General features: G+C 35.2%; 1 protein-coding gene across 1 annotated transcript; it reads left to right on the top strand.

Annotated features, from left to right (window-relative positions):
* The first annotated feature begins 852 nt into the window (after positions 1 to 852).
* LOC100810972 (lysine-specific demethylase REF6) lies at positions 853 to 10,600 on the top strand. The gene is made up of 7 exons (XM_003528077.5): positions 853 to 1,917; positions 3,572 to 3,650; positions 4,680 to 4,747; positions 4,899 to 5,049; positions 5,395 to 6,068; positions 6,935 to 7,492; positions 8,043 to 10,600. Exons 1-7 carry the CDS (start codon positions 1,098 to 1,100, stop codon positions 10,388 to 10,390), a joined length of 4,698 nt encoding a protein of 1,565 aa, XP_003528125.1. The 5' UTR covers positions 853 to 1,097; the 3' UTR covers positions 10,391 to 10,600.
* Positions 10,601 to 13,835: the final 3,235 nt, after the last annotated feature.

Here is a 13,835-nt window from a genome sequence, read left to right as displayed (position 1 = left end):
TTGACGTGTCATCAATCGGTGGGATCGTCTTTGACTCCACTTGAGCCGCAAGAGACCCATCATCAACCGTGACTAGGCATGTCAGGGGCAAAAATCTAAGTTGATGGGTTCGGGGCGGTCCGGGCCAGATTCGATTTTCTCCCATAATTAAAGTCGGGTTAGGGGTGATTATTAATATTCTTTTTAAACCTATTTCACTAAGAATTATATCATTATATATATATAATATATTAAAATATGAAATTATTCGATTAAATTTTATATTAGTATTGAATTGAATTTTTTATTGTCATGTATAATCTAAAAATATGTTATAAATACTATTTAAAATTATATTTTTTATTTTGTAAAAAATTATATTATTTTATAAAATTTTATAAACATGTCAGGAGTGGGACAGGAAAAACTTGACTTTGTCAGAGATAGAAATAGGAGATAAATATACACCGGTGAATCTTGAAGACATAGATGGGTATGGAGAGGAAAAAGAGGAGTCAGAAACGGAGATGAAATAAACAAAACACGACCTGACCCACCCGTTATCATGCCTAACCCGACATCACCATTCACGGCCGAACCGATCCAAAAATACTAAACCTTTGAGGGAGTAAAAGTAGAATAACAAAAAAACAGCGAGGGGCAGAAAAGGGGCACATCTGCAAAAGTAGTAGTAATTTGGTAAATTTATTTATCCAAAAACAGAAAAACGCCAAAACTGATTTAATTACAAAAAATGCTAGTGATACGGGGAAGAAAGAGAAAATGGCAGGTTAAGTAAATAATACCGAAAAGCAGTGGCATTTGCATTAAAGCAAGGCACACAATAAAAGCCTCCAACACACATCACTCACATGTTACTCTACTACTTAATTTTACTAACTCCTGCTCCTGTTCCTAGTGGCTAGTGCTGCTTCATTCCTCTGCCTCTGCCCCCAATTTTTTTATATTCACTCACCATTTTCTCTTTTCTCTTCCTCTGAGAACAAAAAAGGGGAAGAGACACAAAAGAAGAAAGTGTGAGTGAGGGAGGCAGAATCTGAATAATAATAATAATAATAAATAGCTGCGTGTTCAATGAGAGCCACAGAAAATCAATAATGGGAGTAGTTTCTGAAGGAAACGGCGACGTTTTACCATGGCTGAAATCGATGCCGGTGGCGCCGGAGTACCGGCCGAGCGCCGCGGAGTTTCAAGATCCTATAAGTTACATATTCAAGATCGAGAAGGAAGCTTCCAAGTACGGAATCTGCAAAATCATCCCTCCCTTCCCACCTTCTTCCAGGAAGACCGCAATCGCCAACCTCAACCGCTCACTCGCGGAGACCGGCTCCACATTCACCACGCGCCAGCAGCAGATCGGCTTCTGCCCCCGCAGGCCCAGGCCCGTCCAGAGGCCCGTCTGGCAGAGCGGTGATCGCTACACCTTCACCGAGTTCGAGTCCAAGGCCAAGTCCTTTGAGAAGACATACCTCAAACGCCACGCCAAGAAGGCCTCCGGCCTTGGCCCGGGCCCTCTGGAGACTGAAACGCTGTTCTGGAAGGCGACGCTGGACAAACCGTTCTCCGTGGAATACGCGAACGACATGCCGGGGTCAGCCTTTTCCCCGAAATGCAGGCGCGTAGGGGATCCAAGCTCACTGGCTGACACTCAGTGGAACATGAGAGCGGTTTCGAGGGCCAAAGGTTCGCTCTTACAGTTCATGAAAGAGGAGATTCCGGGCGTTACTTCTCCTATGGTCTACGTTGCCATGCTCTTCAGCTGGTTCGCGTGGCATGTTGAGGATCATGACTTGCACAGCCTCAATTACCTCCACATGGGCGCCGGCAAGACCTGGTACGGCGTCCCCCGTGACGCCGCCGTTGCTTTCGAGGAAGTCGTTAGGGTTCACGGCTACGGCGGAGAGATTAACCCGCTCGGTTAGATAGTAGCATGGCATTGTTGAATTTGAGTTGTTTGTGTCTTGGCTTGCTTTTACTTTTAATTTCTGAAATGTTTGACTTTGGGATTGGAAGGTTAGTTGACTGCTAGTGATCATGTGGTCCTGTTGTGTTGTGTGTGTTTAAGTTCTTTGATGCTTCTCTGTGTGAAGTTTCTGAGGTTCTGCTAGTTTATTTGGTGATTGATATGGACTGCTGTTAACTTTACAGAGGATTACAGAGGAAATTTGTATAACATTGTATCTTCTTGTGTGGTTTTTTTACTGAGGCTCTGCTTTGATACACTTTTGAATAGGCACTTATAGGAGAAATGAATAAGAAGGTAAAATGAATTAAACTTTTTCCAAGTTAAATTAGCTTGTGCATAAGCTTAAGTTAGCTTTTGGGGACCATTTGGGGATTGATTAGAACGGCTGTTAACTTTACAGAGGATTACAGAGCAAATTTTTATAACATTGTCTCTTTTGTGGTTTTTAACTTAGGCTCTGTTTGGATAAACTTTTGAATAGATACTTATAGGAGAAATGAGTAAGAATGGAAAATGAATGAAACTTTTTCCAAGTTAAAATTAGCTTGTGCATAAGTTTAAGTTAGCTTTTGGAGAAGTCAAATGAAAGAGCCTCTATAAATTAACTTATGCATATATAGCAAGAGCTTAATTCATTTCACATATGTTCTTCACCTATAAGTGTTATGGAGAAGTTTATCCAAGCCAGGCCTAAACTTGTAACAATGTGTTTTATAGGCTAAAACACTGGTCAAATGATAGTTTTGGTTGAAAGGGAACAATATTTTCTTTCCATAAAACATGCACTGGAAAGTTTGTTTTCTGCTTGTGATAGTTTTGATCTTAAAATAAACACACATTAAACCATTGTTTGGAATCCATTCCGGATAGAAAAAGTTGTTTTGGAAAAAATCATTTAGTCCTGGCTCTGGTATAGAATGTCCTGCTATGTGATGTTGTGTCAGCAAGATTGAGAGATATTCATGATCATGGGAACTGTTAACATATGTTCACGTAATCTCTCACTCTTTTACCAGTAAATGTGCCATATAGTTTGTTTTGTTCATTTTCCGCATGATGTGCATTTTTACCCATAAATTGAAGGATGTGTGCTTGTATTGTGTTCTGCTCTCACAAAACTTTCAGATCAAGGCATGATTGTTGAAAACAAGATTCACCACTGAAATCCTAGTAGTTTATGATTTAAGTTCTAGTCCTCTGTTTTAATCTCAGACAGATGACATTACATAGTTGATTTTAGGATGCCAATTCATTGCTTTAGGGGGAAATGGATGTGTCTAATGATTGAACCACATTTTAAGTTTTAACGCAATGTTCCCATTTGGAATTTAAAAATCTACCCCAATTTGAGTAGGCACAGCTGTCTAGATTTCTTGTTTTGTGTTGGGAATATTTTTTTTTTCCATCTTCTTCATTACTTTTACCTTTGAAATATCATGTTTTATTTTTCAATTAATGAGGAATGAAAGAAATTGGTTGGTCCCATCTGGGACAACTGGGGAATAACAGTGATTTCCATATGTGAATAGGATGATACTTGATTTTTGTGTTTATATATTGATCCACATGTTACAAACTTACATGGGTCTTGTTTCCTTTCAACAGTTACTTTTGCTATTCTAGGTGAGAAAACCACAGTGATGTCGCCTGAAGTATTTATTAGTGCAGGTGTTCCATGCTGCAGGTACTAATATTTATGAACATCATACTATATATTTTTATGGTGTTCCATGCTTCAGGCCTACTTGCTGTGGCCCGTAGGAGATGCTATACTGCTATTTACTTTGAATTACTGCTTTATTTTGTCCTACACACGCAAAACAATTTGCACTTTAAAGCTGTTGAAGTTCAGTTTAAATCTCAAATACAATCTTGCTGGAAATGTATCCCTAGTCAAAACACTAACTATTATTTTTACTGTCATTAATTGGAGTTTGTCATTACAGCATCCATTTCCATTTGGAATAATTTGTTTTTTTTTTTTCCACTGTTGTGTGTCTATTTCTTTTTGAAATCATTTCTGTACTAAATGAACATTGAGTGCTCTTTCACTTGGAGCTTGGAAGCAGTTATTGATGGTTAGTTTTGAAGGTTTTGGTAGAAACAATGAAACCTCAATGGTGTGGCAGTATTTAGTTTAATTAGTTGTGTGGTATATATGGTTGGAGTGAAATGCCCTCATCTTTAAAGGCTTTTCTTTTTTCTCATATTTGATTGCTATAGGATTGTTTTCTTACCTTCTCTTTGGTGCTCTGCTATGGCTGTTTCAGGGGAGTACCCATTTCTGATATGCAGAGAGACACAATAGCTCCATGCTTGGTTCTCTCTGTTTTTTTTTTGTTTGTAATTTTTAATTTCTTTTTCAACTTAAAAGAATATCATATCCTATCCCTAGTTGCTGTTACCCTTTTTTATCTCAAATGTGTAATTTTTTTTTTCAGTGACCATGTATGGTGGTTTATGTGCATCTTGAACTTTGACTTTTAATATCCTATCCCTAGTTGCTGTTACCCTTGTTTATCTCTAATGTGTAATTTTCCTTTTCAGTGACCATGTATGGTGGTTTATGTGCATCTTGAACTTTAACTTTTAATATCCTATCCCTAGTTGCTGTTACCCTTGTTTATCTCGAATGTGTAATTTTCTTTTTCAGTGACCATGTATGGTGATTCATGTGCATCTTGAAGTTTAACTTTTAATTTCTTGGAATCAGGTTAGTACAAAATGCTGGGGAATTTGTTGTGACTTTTCCAAGAGCCTATCACACAGGGTTTAGTCATGGTAAGACACCTAAAAGTCTAAGAATGTTAATCATAGGCTCAAGGATTCCCTTTTTTTTCTTCTTCTTGGAATGGGGTGGAGTGGTGGTGGTGATAATTGTTTCAACCAATAGTCGAATATTTCTAAATGCTTTTAAATGCATGCTGTGTAGGTTTTAATTGTGGAGAGGCGGCGAACATTGCAACACCTGAGTGGTTGAGGTTTGCTAAAGATGCTGCTATTCGGAGGGCTTCACTAAATTATCCTCCCATGGTTTCACATTTCCAGTTACTTTATGACCTTGCCTTAGCTTTGTGTTCTAGGTTTGTCCTTTTCTATTTTAGCTTCTTATAATTGGCTATAAGAGTGTGCTGCCGGTATTTTACTGGATTTATCTTTTGTTTTCATTTTGTTAGTAGGTTGATGCGATTATTAATGATACCTTATTGACTTCAGGGAGTTTCAAGATTAAATTCTATTCTCCAATTTTAGAAAGTGTGGATGAATCATTCTGTTTTAGATATAAATGTTTGGCATTTTAGGTTTTCCTTATTCAGAATTTCATGTAATACAATTTGATCATGGTACCAAGACAATGATTCTGATGACCATATGATCTACTCTTAAAAATATACTGCCTGTAAATATCCTTTGTTTTCTCCATACAGAATTCCTGCGGGCATCAGTGCTGAACCTCGTAGTTCTCGTCTTAAAGACAAGAAGAAGGGTGAAGGAGAAACTGTAATTAAAGAACTATTTGTCCAGGATGTGCTACAGAACAATGATCTGCTTCATTTTCTTGGGCAAGGATCTGCTGTAGTACTTCTTCCTCATAGCTCAGTTGACATTTCTGTCTGCTCAAAATTACGTGTTGGATCCCAGCAATCCATTAATTTAAGCAATTCTGAGGGAATGCATTCTTCAAAAGGTTTTGTTTCTGATGATCTGGCATTCAACAGAAGTCATGGAATCAAGCAAGGAAAAAGTTTCTATTTTGTGAAAGACAAGTTTACTACATTGTGTGAAAGGAACATGATTTCCTCTTTTGATGTAAATGGTAACATAAGCATTTCAAGTTTTAATCCGCTTCAAAGAGACACTGAAAGAGAAACTTGTCAAGGAGATGGGTTGTCAGATCAGAGACTGTTTTCATGTGTCACATGTGGAATATTATGCTTTTCCTGTGTTGCTATTGTACAGCCTAGAGAACCAGCAGCTAGATATCTTATGTCAGCTGATTGCAGCTTCTTTAATGATTGGGTTGTTGGTTCTGGAGTATCTAACAATAAATTTACTATTGCCCGTGAAGAAGCAACTATTCCTGAGTCAAATATGTATACAGGCAGGTTTTATAAGTTCTGTTTCTAGTCTTCCATACTTTGTTTCATATTGTATAAAAAATAGTTTCTGTTAACTGTTTCTTCAGATCTTATCAATAATGACTTTGCATCCTAGGTATCTTCCTTGCTATATCTTGTGCTCATCAGGAAACATGCCTATTTATTTGTTCAGTGTCTGTCTGTATGTATGAGCTGAGCTGCATGGCTGGAATCATGACAATTTCCTACAGTAGAGCAGAACCATGAATGTTGTGCCTGTAGGTTATGTCCCGCCTCTGCATTGGCATGGACTAGGGCATCTTTTTTTCTTTCTAAATCTTTTCTTTTGTGAAATATTGGTGTTTTGTAAATTAGCTAATGAGTCTGACCTTTAGCATATTTATTTATATTCTGTTCTAATTTTCTTATTGTCCTTTTTGTATTTATTTGGGACCCAGAAGGTCAGTTTGGATCCTGTAGTACTTTAGTATACCAGGGAAATGGTTAAATTGTTTTTAGTTGTAAAATTCAAATCCTGAACTCCAGAAGACCAGAGTGTCTTGTCTCATGTGATGGTTGAAGAAGCTTTTAGTTGTCCTTCCATCAGTACCTTAAACTTGTTTTTAGTTACATAATAGTGAATCTCTTTATGATAAGTTTTTAGTTGGGGGACAAGAGAACAAGAACATTCACTAGTATACAATGTTTTTATGATGTGCATATGAAAGCACAACTTTGGTAACTAAGCAGCTAAATCCTATTATATCTCCTTTGCTTTATCTTTTAAATGTTTTCCCTGCATAATATAATATCTAATTTCATTGTTTCTGTCTTGGCTAGGATTTAGGTAAAATTTAATAGTACTGATCCTTTTTGTTCCTTCATGCAGGATGGATGAAAAAGAATGTCCAAGATGGTATACATGATGTTCCTTTTCAATCTTCTCAGGTGGCTTTAAATACTGTAAGTGAAAATGGAAATACAGCTCTTGCATTATTGGCTTCAGCATATGGAAATTCTTCTGACTCTGAGGAAGATCAGATTGCGGTTGACAGTCATGAATCAAATGTGATAAACTCTGCTTCAGAAAGTTTACTTTCTGATACTCGAGATTCCCATGCTAGTCGGACTGCACTTGATAGGGGAGATTATATTCCTTCAAAGAGTTCCAGTTATGAGGATTTTATACATCGTAGATTAGAGTGTTTTGAAAATACAAGGACGGTGCCTAATTCCACCTCTAATTGTTCCCAAGATGCTTATGATGCTAAAAGGTCGTTGTCTAGCAAGTCTATGGTTCCCTTTGATTATAAAAAAGCTTTGATGGTGCTACAATCTGATGAAGACTCATCCAGAATGCATGTTTTTTGTCTAGAGCATGCTGCAGAAGCAGAGCAGCAACTTCGCTCAATTGGTGGAGCCGACATATTGCTCCTATGTCATCCAGGTTTGTGGACTGATTGAGTATATAGAATTTCTTGTGATGGAAGTTGTCAGTTTATGTTTCAAAGAAAATTCTTCTTTTCCTCCATAATGGAAAGGCTATACACGTTCTTCAGGGGGTGTCAATGTAAATCACTCTATAAAAAATCATGGATCTGACTTTTGTTTTGTTTTACTGTTTTTTATGTTTTCTTATTTTTTGAAGTTGTAGATGAGCTATATGTTTGTCATAGATGGGTTATATTTGCCATCTATGATGAGCTATAACAATAATTCATTCACAAGCCAGGATATCTTAAAAGATGGTTTCTATCTGATTTGAAGAAGTATTTTTCATAAGTTGTCACGGATCGATAATAGTTGGTGTATATTAACTCATTTTTACTAATTAACTTGATCTTCATTTTCTGCATCTTGTATAGGATTATGATTTCTAATGTTTATCTTCATCTTGCATGGGATTATGATTACTGATTGAAAAATATTGTATAGTTACTCTTACTAATTTTCCTCTTTGCAAATCATTCATTGTTTTTTTTTACATATTTCTATAGATTATCCCAAGATAGAGGCTGAAGCAAAAATGGTGGCGGAAGATTTGGGGATTGATTACGTATTGAAGAATATTGTATACAGGCACGCTTCCACGGAGGATGAGGAGAGGATCCAGTCGGCTCTGGACAATGAGGAAGCTATTCCTGGGAATGGTGACTGGGCTGTAAAGCTAGGAATCAATCTCTTTTATAGTGCAAATCTTAGCCGCTCTCCTCTTTATAGTAAGCAGATGCCTTACAATTCTGTTATATACTCTGCATTTGGTTGTAGCTCTCCAGCAAGCTCACTTGTAGAGCCAAAGGTCTACCAAAGAAGGGTCAACAAGCAGAAAAAGATTGTTGCTGGGAAATGGTGTGGTAAAGTTTGGATGTCCAATCAGGTCCATCCCCTTTTAGCAAAAAGAGATTCTGAAGATATTGAGGATGAGAAACTCTTACAAGGGTTGACATTACCTGATGAGAAAATCGAAAGATCAGAAAGTACCCCCAAAAGGGAAGCTATTAGCAGAAAATCAGGTAAGAAAAGGAAAAAGACAGCAGAGAATGGACGATTCAGGAAAGGAAGTTATGCTAAGAAAAATATACTTTCAGATGATTCCACTGAAGATAAACCCAACTCACAGCCAAGGAGGATTCTTCGAAGTAAGAAAGCCAGGCATGTTGAGAGAGACTGTGCTGCTTTGAAACGGGATTATTCTCCTCCATATCATCATAGAAAACCAACAAGCCACCAAACAAACTTCACTGAAAGTGATGCAGTTTCTGATGATTCACTTGATGATGATGATCACATGCGGCAAAGGAGGAATGTTAAAGTTGAAAAGGCTAAATTTATGGACAATGATGTGGTTTCAAATGATACGATGGACTATGACTCTGATTGCCTGCAGAGGGAAGAACATAGCAGCAAGCAAGTTGAAGATATGGAGAGAGATGCAAATTCAGAAGATTTTTTGGATGTTGGTTCTCTTCAGCTGCAACGGAAGATTTCCAGAGCCATGCATGTTAAAAGCATCAGAGAAGAAGATATAATTTCTGATGACCAAATGGAGAGTCCTTTTCAAAAGAGGCAAAAGAGAATTCCTAAAAGCAGGCAGGGAAAATACCTTACTGGAAAAGATATAATATCTGACGACCAACTAGAGCTGAAAATGCAGAAGCGGCAACAGACGAATCCTAAAAGCAGGCAAGCCAAATACCTCAACAAAGAGGATATTGCATCAGATGACCAATTGGAGGACCATTATCGTAGATATCAAAGGAATCCTAAAGGCAGACAGGCCACATGTGTAGCAGGGGAAGATGAAATGTCTGATGACCATTTGGAGAATCATTGTCAGAAGCAGCAAACAAATTTCTCTAGGAAAAGGCAAAACAAAGATGTTGTTAGAGAGGTTAAAAACGAAATGTGTGATGACCAATTGGAGGACCATTTTCTGAAGCAGCATAGAAGATTTCCTAAGAGCAGGCAAAATAAACACACTGAGAAAGAAATCATGGATGACTTAGCTGAGAATAATTCTCATCTGCTGCATAGAACTCCTAAAAGGAAGCAAGCTAAATGCATGGAAGAAGATGATATGAATTCAGATGATGAAATGGAAGATGATCAGCCGCTGAGGAGAGCACTTCGAAGTAAACAAGCTAAACCAAAGACACTTCTGAAACAAGCTAATTCCTTCCAAGCGAAAAAGCAGGCATCTCGGCCCATAAAACAGGGCTCTCGGTTGCTTGTGAAATCAAAGGCTCCTCAGCAAATAAAACAGCCTGCTCATTTGCGGAATAAGCAATCTAATAACACCCAGGAATTTAGTTTATATATGGAAGAGGAGGAAGATGGTGGACCTAGCACACGCCTTAGGAAGAGAGCCACAAAAGCTCAGGAATCTGAAGGAAAATTGAAAGACAAGCAAACAAAAAGGAAGAAGGTGAAGAATGCTGCGGCTGCAAAGGTTTCGGTTGGCCATGCCAAAATGAAGGATGGGGAAGCAGAATATCAGTGTGATATTGATGGGTGCACTATGAGTTTTGGGTCGAAACAGGAGCTGATGCATCATAAGAAAAACATCTGCCCTGTAAAAGGGTGTGGGAAGAAGTTTTTCTCACACAAGTATCTGGTGCAGCATCGTCGAGTTCATGAGGATGAGCGCCCGTTGAAGTGCCCTTGGAAGGGATGCAAGATGACTTTCAAGTGGGCATGGGCTCGTACCGAGCACATTCGAGTCCACACTGGCGCAAGACCTTATGTATGTGCCGAGCCAGATTGTGGACAAACATTCAGATTTGTGTCTGATTTCAGTCGTCATAAGCGAAAGACTGGTCATTCAGCAAAGAAGAATTGTCAATAGCAAGTGGAATAGATGTTTAATTGTTATTTAACATGACATTTGATGTATTTATGAATCCATTGCTCAATTGACCCGGCTAGGACTAGGGTTTTGTAACAGTTTAGGATGTCCCTGCAATTACCATTTGTAGCTAACTGTTGATTCTGTTGCCTTTCGGGTCTTCAACCCGTTTGTTTATTACGATTAAAGCAATTGCTTTGCTTGGATCTAGAATCATGATTCTCATCGAGTTCATATCACATGCAAAATTCCAAATGTTGTTCCAACGTTTGTCCGTGGATCGTGATTATTTTATTGCAATGCAATTCCCCAAATTCCTTCCCCATCTGCTTGATAGTTGGTTACGGAAGTTATTGATTATGGAAGTTATGCATTAGGAACGCTAAAATATAATTTTCCTTATTATATTTTTTTATGTTCATGATTTTAGTTTTTATTTTTAATGGAGACATTTTGTGTTTTACTCTTAAAAAATTTATAATTTTAATTTTTTTAATTGAGATATTTCATCCTTTATTTTTTAAAAAAATTGTGATTGTTGTTCTCGTAATCAATTTCAAACATTGATGATGTACTTTTAATTTTTTTTTTACAAATTAAGTTTATTGGCAATTAAAGCATTAAAAAATGTCATGTGACTAAGAAATAAACACATGTAAGTCAATGTTAATGGAATATACAAGTAACATTTGAACATAGTTATTGAAACTAAAATTACAAAATTTTTAAAGTGAAAGATAAAATATCTTAAATAAAAGATGGAAGACTATGATCACTTTTTTTAAGAAAAGAAAGTGGATAGAATTTCTCAATTAAAAAATTAAAAAACTAAAAGTGCTAATTAGTAAAAATAAGAGGACAAAAATTAAATTTTAGTCCATTAAGAAACAAGCATACTTCTCACGAAAGTTAGTAAAATAAGAGTATTTTACTATAATAAATTTAAAAAATTATAAAAAAAAAATGTTTGATTTTTACTGTCACATCCTTCTTGTAGGATTTACTAAACTCAAATCACATCAGTTTGTCCTCATTTTCTATTCCATAATGATGAAGTATTTGTTGAGGTCAAGTCCCTCGTGTGATGAAATTTTAATGATAATAAACTACTAAAAAGCAAATTCTAAGTCTTTTAAACTTTAAGTTACCAATGTTTTGCCTTGAGATGTGATTATAAGAGATCTGGACTTGGTGAAAATATCACAAGAAGCATGAATCAAGCTTGAGAAATATCAATCAGAAGTACGTCAACCTCTAGAAACAATTTTTTATCAGAAGCAGCTTTATCAGAAAGAAAGTTGATTAAAAGCATACTAGACTGAACATGCTTTCAGAAGATAAAAGTGTAGCAAGATTAGATGTTCTGTATGATCTTAAGCATGATCAGAAGATGATTCTGGTCGAGGGTAGCAATATCAAAAACTACACATGATCAAAAGATTCATTAGAAGATGTTTAATAAAACAAAGAATGGGACACTGATATGAAGCTACAATCAAAAGCAAGAACTTTCATGAACCATCAAGTACTGATGCAAACAAAGAGATCAAAAGATAAGATTGTTATACAAGTACTGCAATTACCATAAGCATCTATAAAAAGAATCCTACAAAAACCAATCTTCCGAAGCAGCATTCCTATCAGACTTCAGAAGTTATAGTGAATGAATCACTAGAAATCTAACTCACACCAACTGCTAAGTATTTAAATTCAAATGTAGCTGTTGATTTCGAGGAAGGGAGGAAGAAAGTCACATAGGAAAGATTCAAGAATAAGTAGAACAAAAGACAAGAAAAATAATCAAAGTACAACTATATGAAAGGGACAACACATAAAACTTTTAATGACCATTTGGTTGAGTTTGAACTTGTCACTAACTTCCACAAACAACTAGTTTGAAGCTAGACTACTCATATTCTATGTCATCAAATGTAATTCTTAAAAATACATATCTAAGATATAAATTTTCTGATATTCATTCAACAATTCTGATTTATGAATGTGTGACTGTATCATTTACACTAAAGTAGTACATGAATACAATTTCTCAACTTGTAACATATTATTTTCATTGAGTTTCAATTTTATACAAAGTGCATAGATCAACTGGCACGAGATTATTCTAACTTAACTAGCGATTTCGAGTTTGAGTCTTGGGCGTGCAGTTGCAATAAAATACTCAGTTCTTACCTGACTCATGGTAGTCATACCCGATTTGAACAAGTTTGCCTTAAACGATTAACAAATCTTTACAATTATTCCAAACTTGACCTAGTTTGGTTTAGATTAGTTCAAAGCTTATGCAGGTGTTCCTTAGCTTTGGGTTAGTAGGGAACAACATTGTTATTGCATTATAATTTTTTTACTAAATAGTCTATGCATTTAAAGTATAAAGTGTTTTTACATTTTCATTTCATCACAAATTAACTAAGTTTATTAATTTTTATCACAATTACTTTAAAAATCATATCTATCATGATTTCTTATTGGTTGACAGTGTAAAGATTTTTATATTAATAGTATATAGATATTAAATTATTCATTTTTACTCTCAATATCTTGACGTAAATTTTTATTTATCATCTTATTTAATGTTACACTAATTTAGTGAAATCTCTTCTTTAATATTATGTTATTTATTTTAATTGTGATGTTATTTTTGATAAAATATTTACTTTATATATTGTTATCCAAAAATATATTTTATCTAATAAAAAAATACCCCTTTTCCAGTATTTTAAATCTATTAGCTTGTTCAAAACTAATTTACCAAATAATTTTAATTAAATAATTTACTTAATATTTTTTTCAGCTAGCCATGGTTTTTCCTAATATAACTTGAGAACAACACTTCTAAATAATATTTGCATGGTCTTGTAGTTTTATTAAATATGTATCCATCTCAAACACTACAAATAATTTCAATTAATGTTTTAAAAGTCGATCCAGCAATTGAACTTGTGAGAGTACTAATTCATAATTTATTGGTTTAGTCGTGGTAAAACCATGGTCAAACTAGTCATAATTAATTTTTTAAAAATTAAAAAATTAATAATAATTTACAAAATAATTTTTTTATGCAAAATCATTAAATATAAATTTATCTTAAAAATATTTTGGATAAATTAAAAACTGAAGAAATGATTGAAAAATATCCGTTCAACTGATTTTTCTGCATAAATTTTATACCGATTTCAAACCAGTTTGATTGATTCTTTGACAGTTCTGAAATGCCATGATTTTTTTTTTTTTGAGTTAATAGATCAATTCCCGTTCTTGGTCGGACTAGTCGAATCGATTTGTTAGATTTTATTACAATGAATTTAATTACATTTTATTTATTTTTACTTTTTTTTTATACTTTTATTCCAATACAAATTAAAATACCATAATACTTAAGATAAATATTTATACTAATTTTATTATATCTACAATGACTCGTGCA

This window comes from Glycine max, chromosome 6 (genome assembly GCF_000004515.6).
Source record: "Glycine max cultivar Williams 82 chromosome 6, Glycine_max_v4.0, whole genome shotgun sequence".
NCBI lineage: Eukaryota > Viridiplantae > Streptophyta > Magnoliopsida > Fabales > Fabaceae > Glycine > Glycine max.
The sequence above is the reverse complement of the archived record's forward strand: the minus strand, read 5'-3'. Positions and strand labels throughout refer to the sequence as shown.

Bases quoted from the DNA above. Each gene is read 5' to 3' on its own strand.
- LOC100810972 (XM_003528077.5), top strand. From the start codon at position 1,098: ATGGGAGTAGTTTCTGAAGGAAACGGCGACGTTTTACCATGGCTGAAA. The intron at 3,651-4,679 runs GTACTAATATTT...TCTTGGAATCAG, and splicing joins GCAGGTGTTCCATGCTGCAG to GTTAGTACAAAATGCTGGGG. The intron at 7,493-8,042 runs GTTTGTGGACTG...ATATTTCTATAG, and splicing joins ATTGCTCCTATGTCATCCAG to ATTATCCCAAGATAGAGGCT.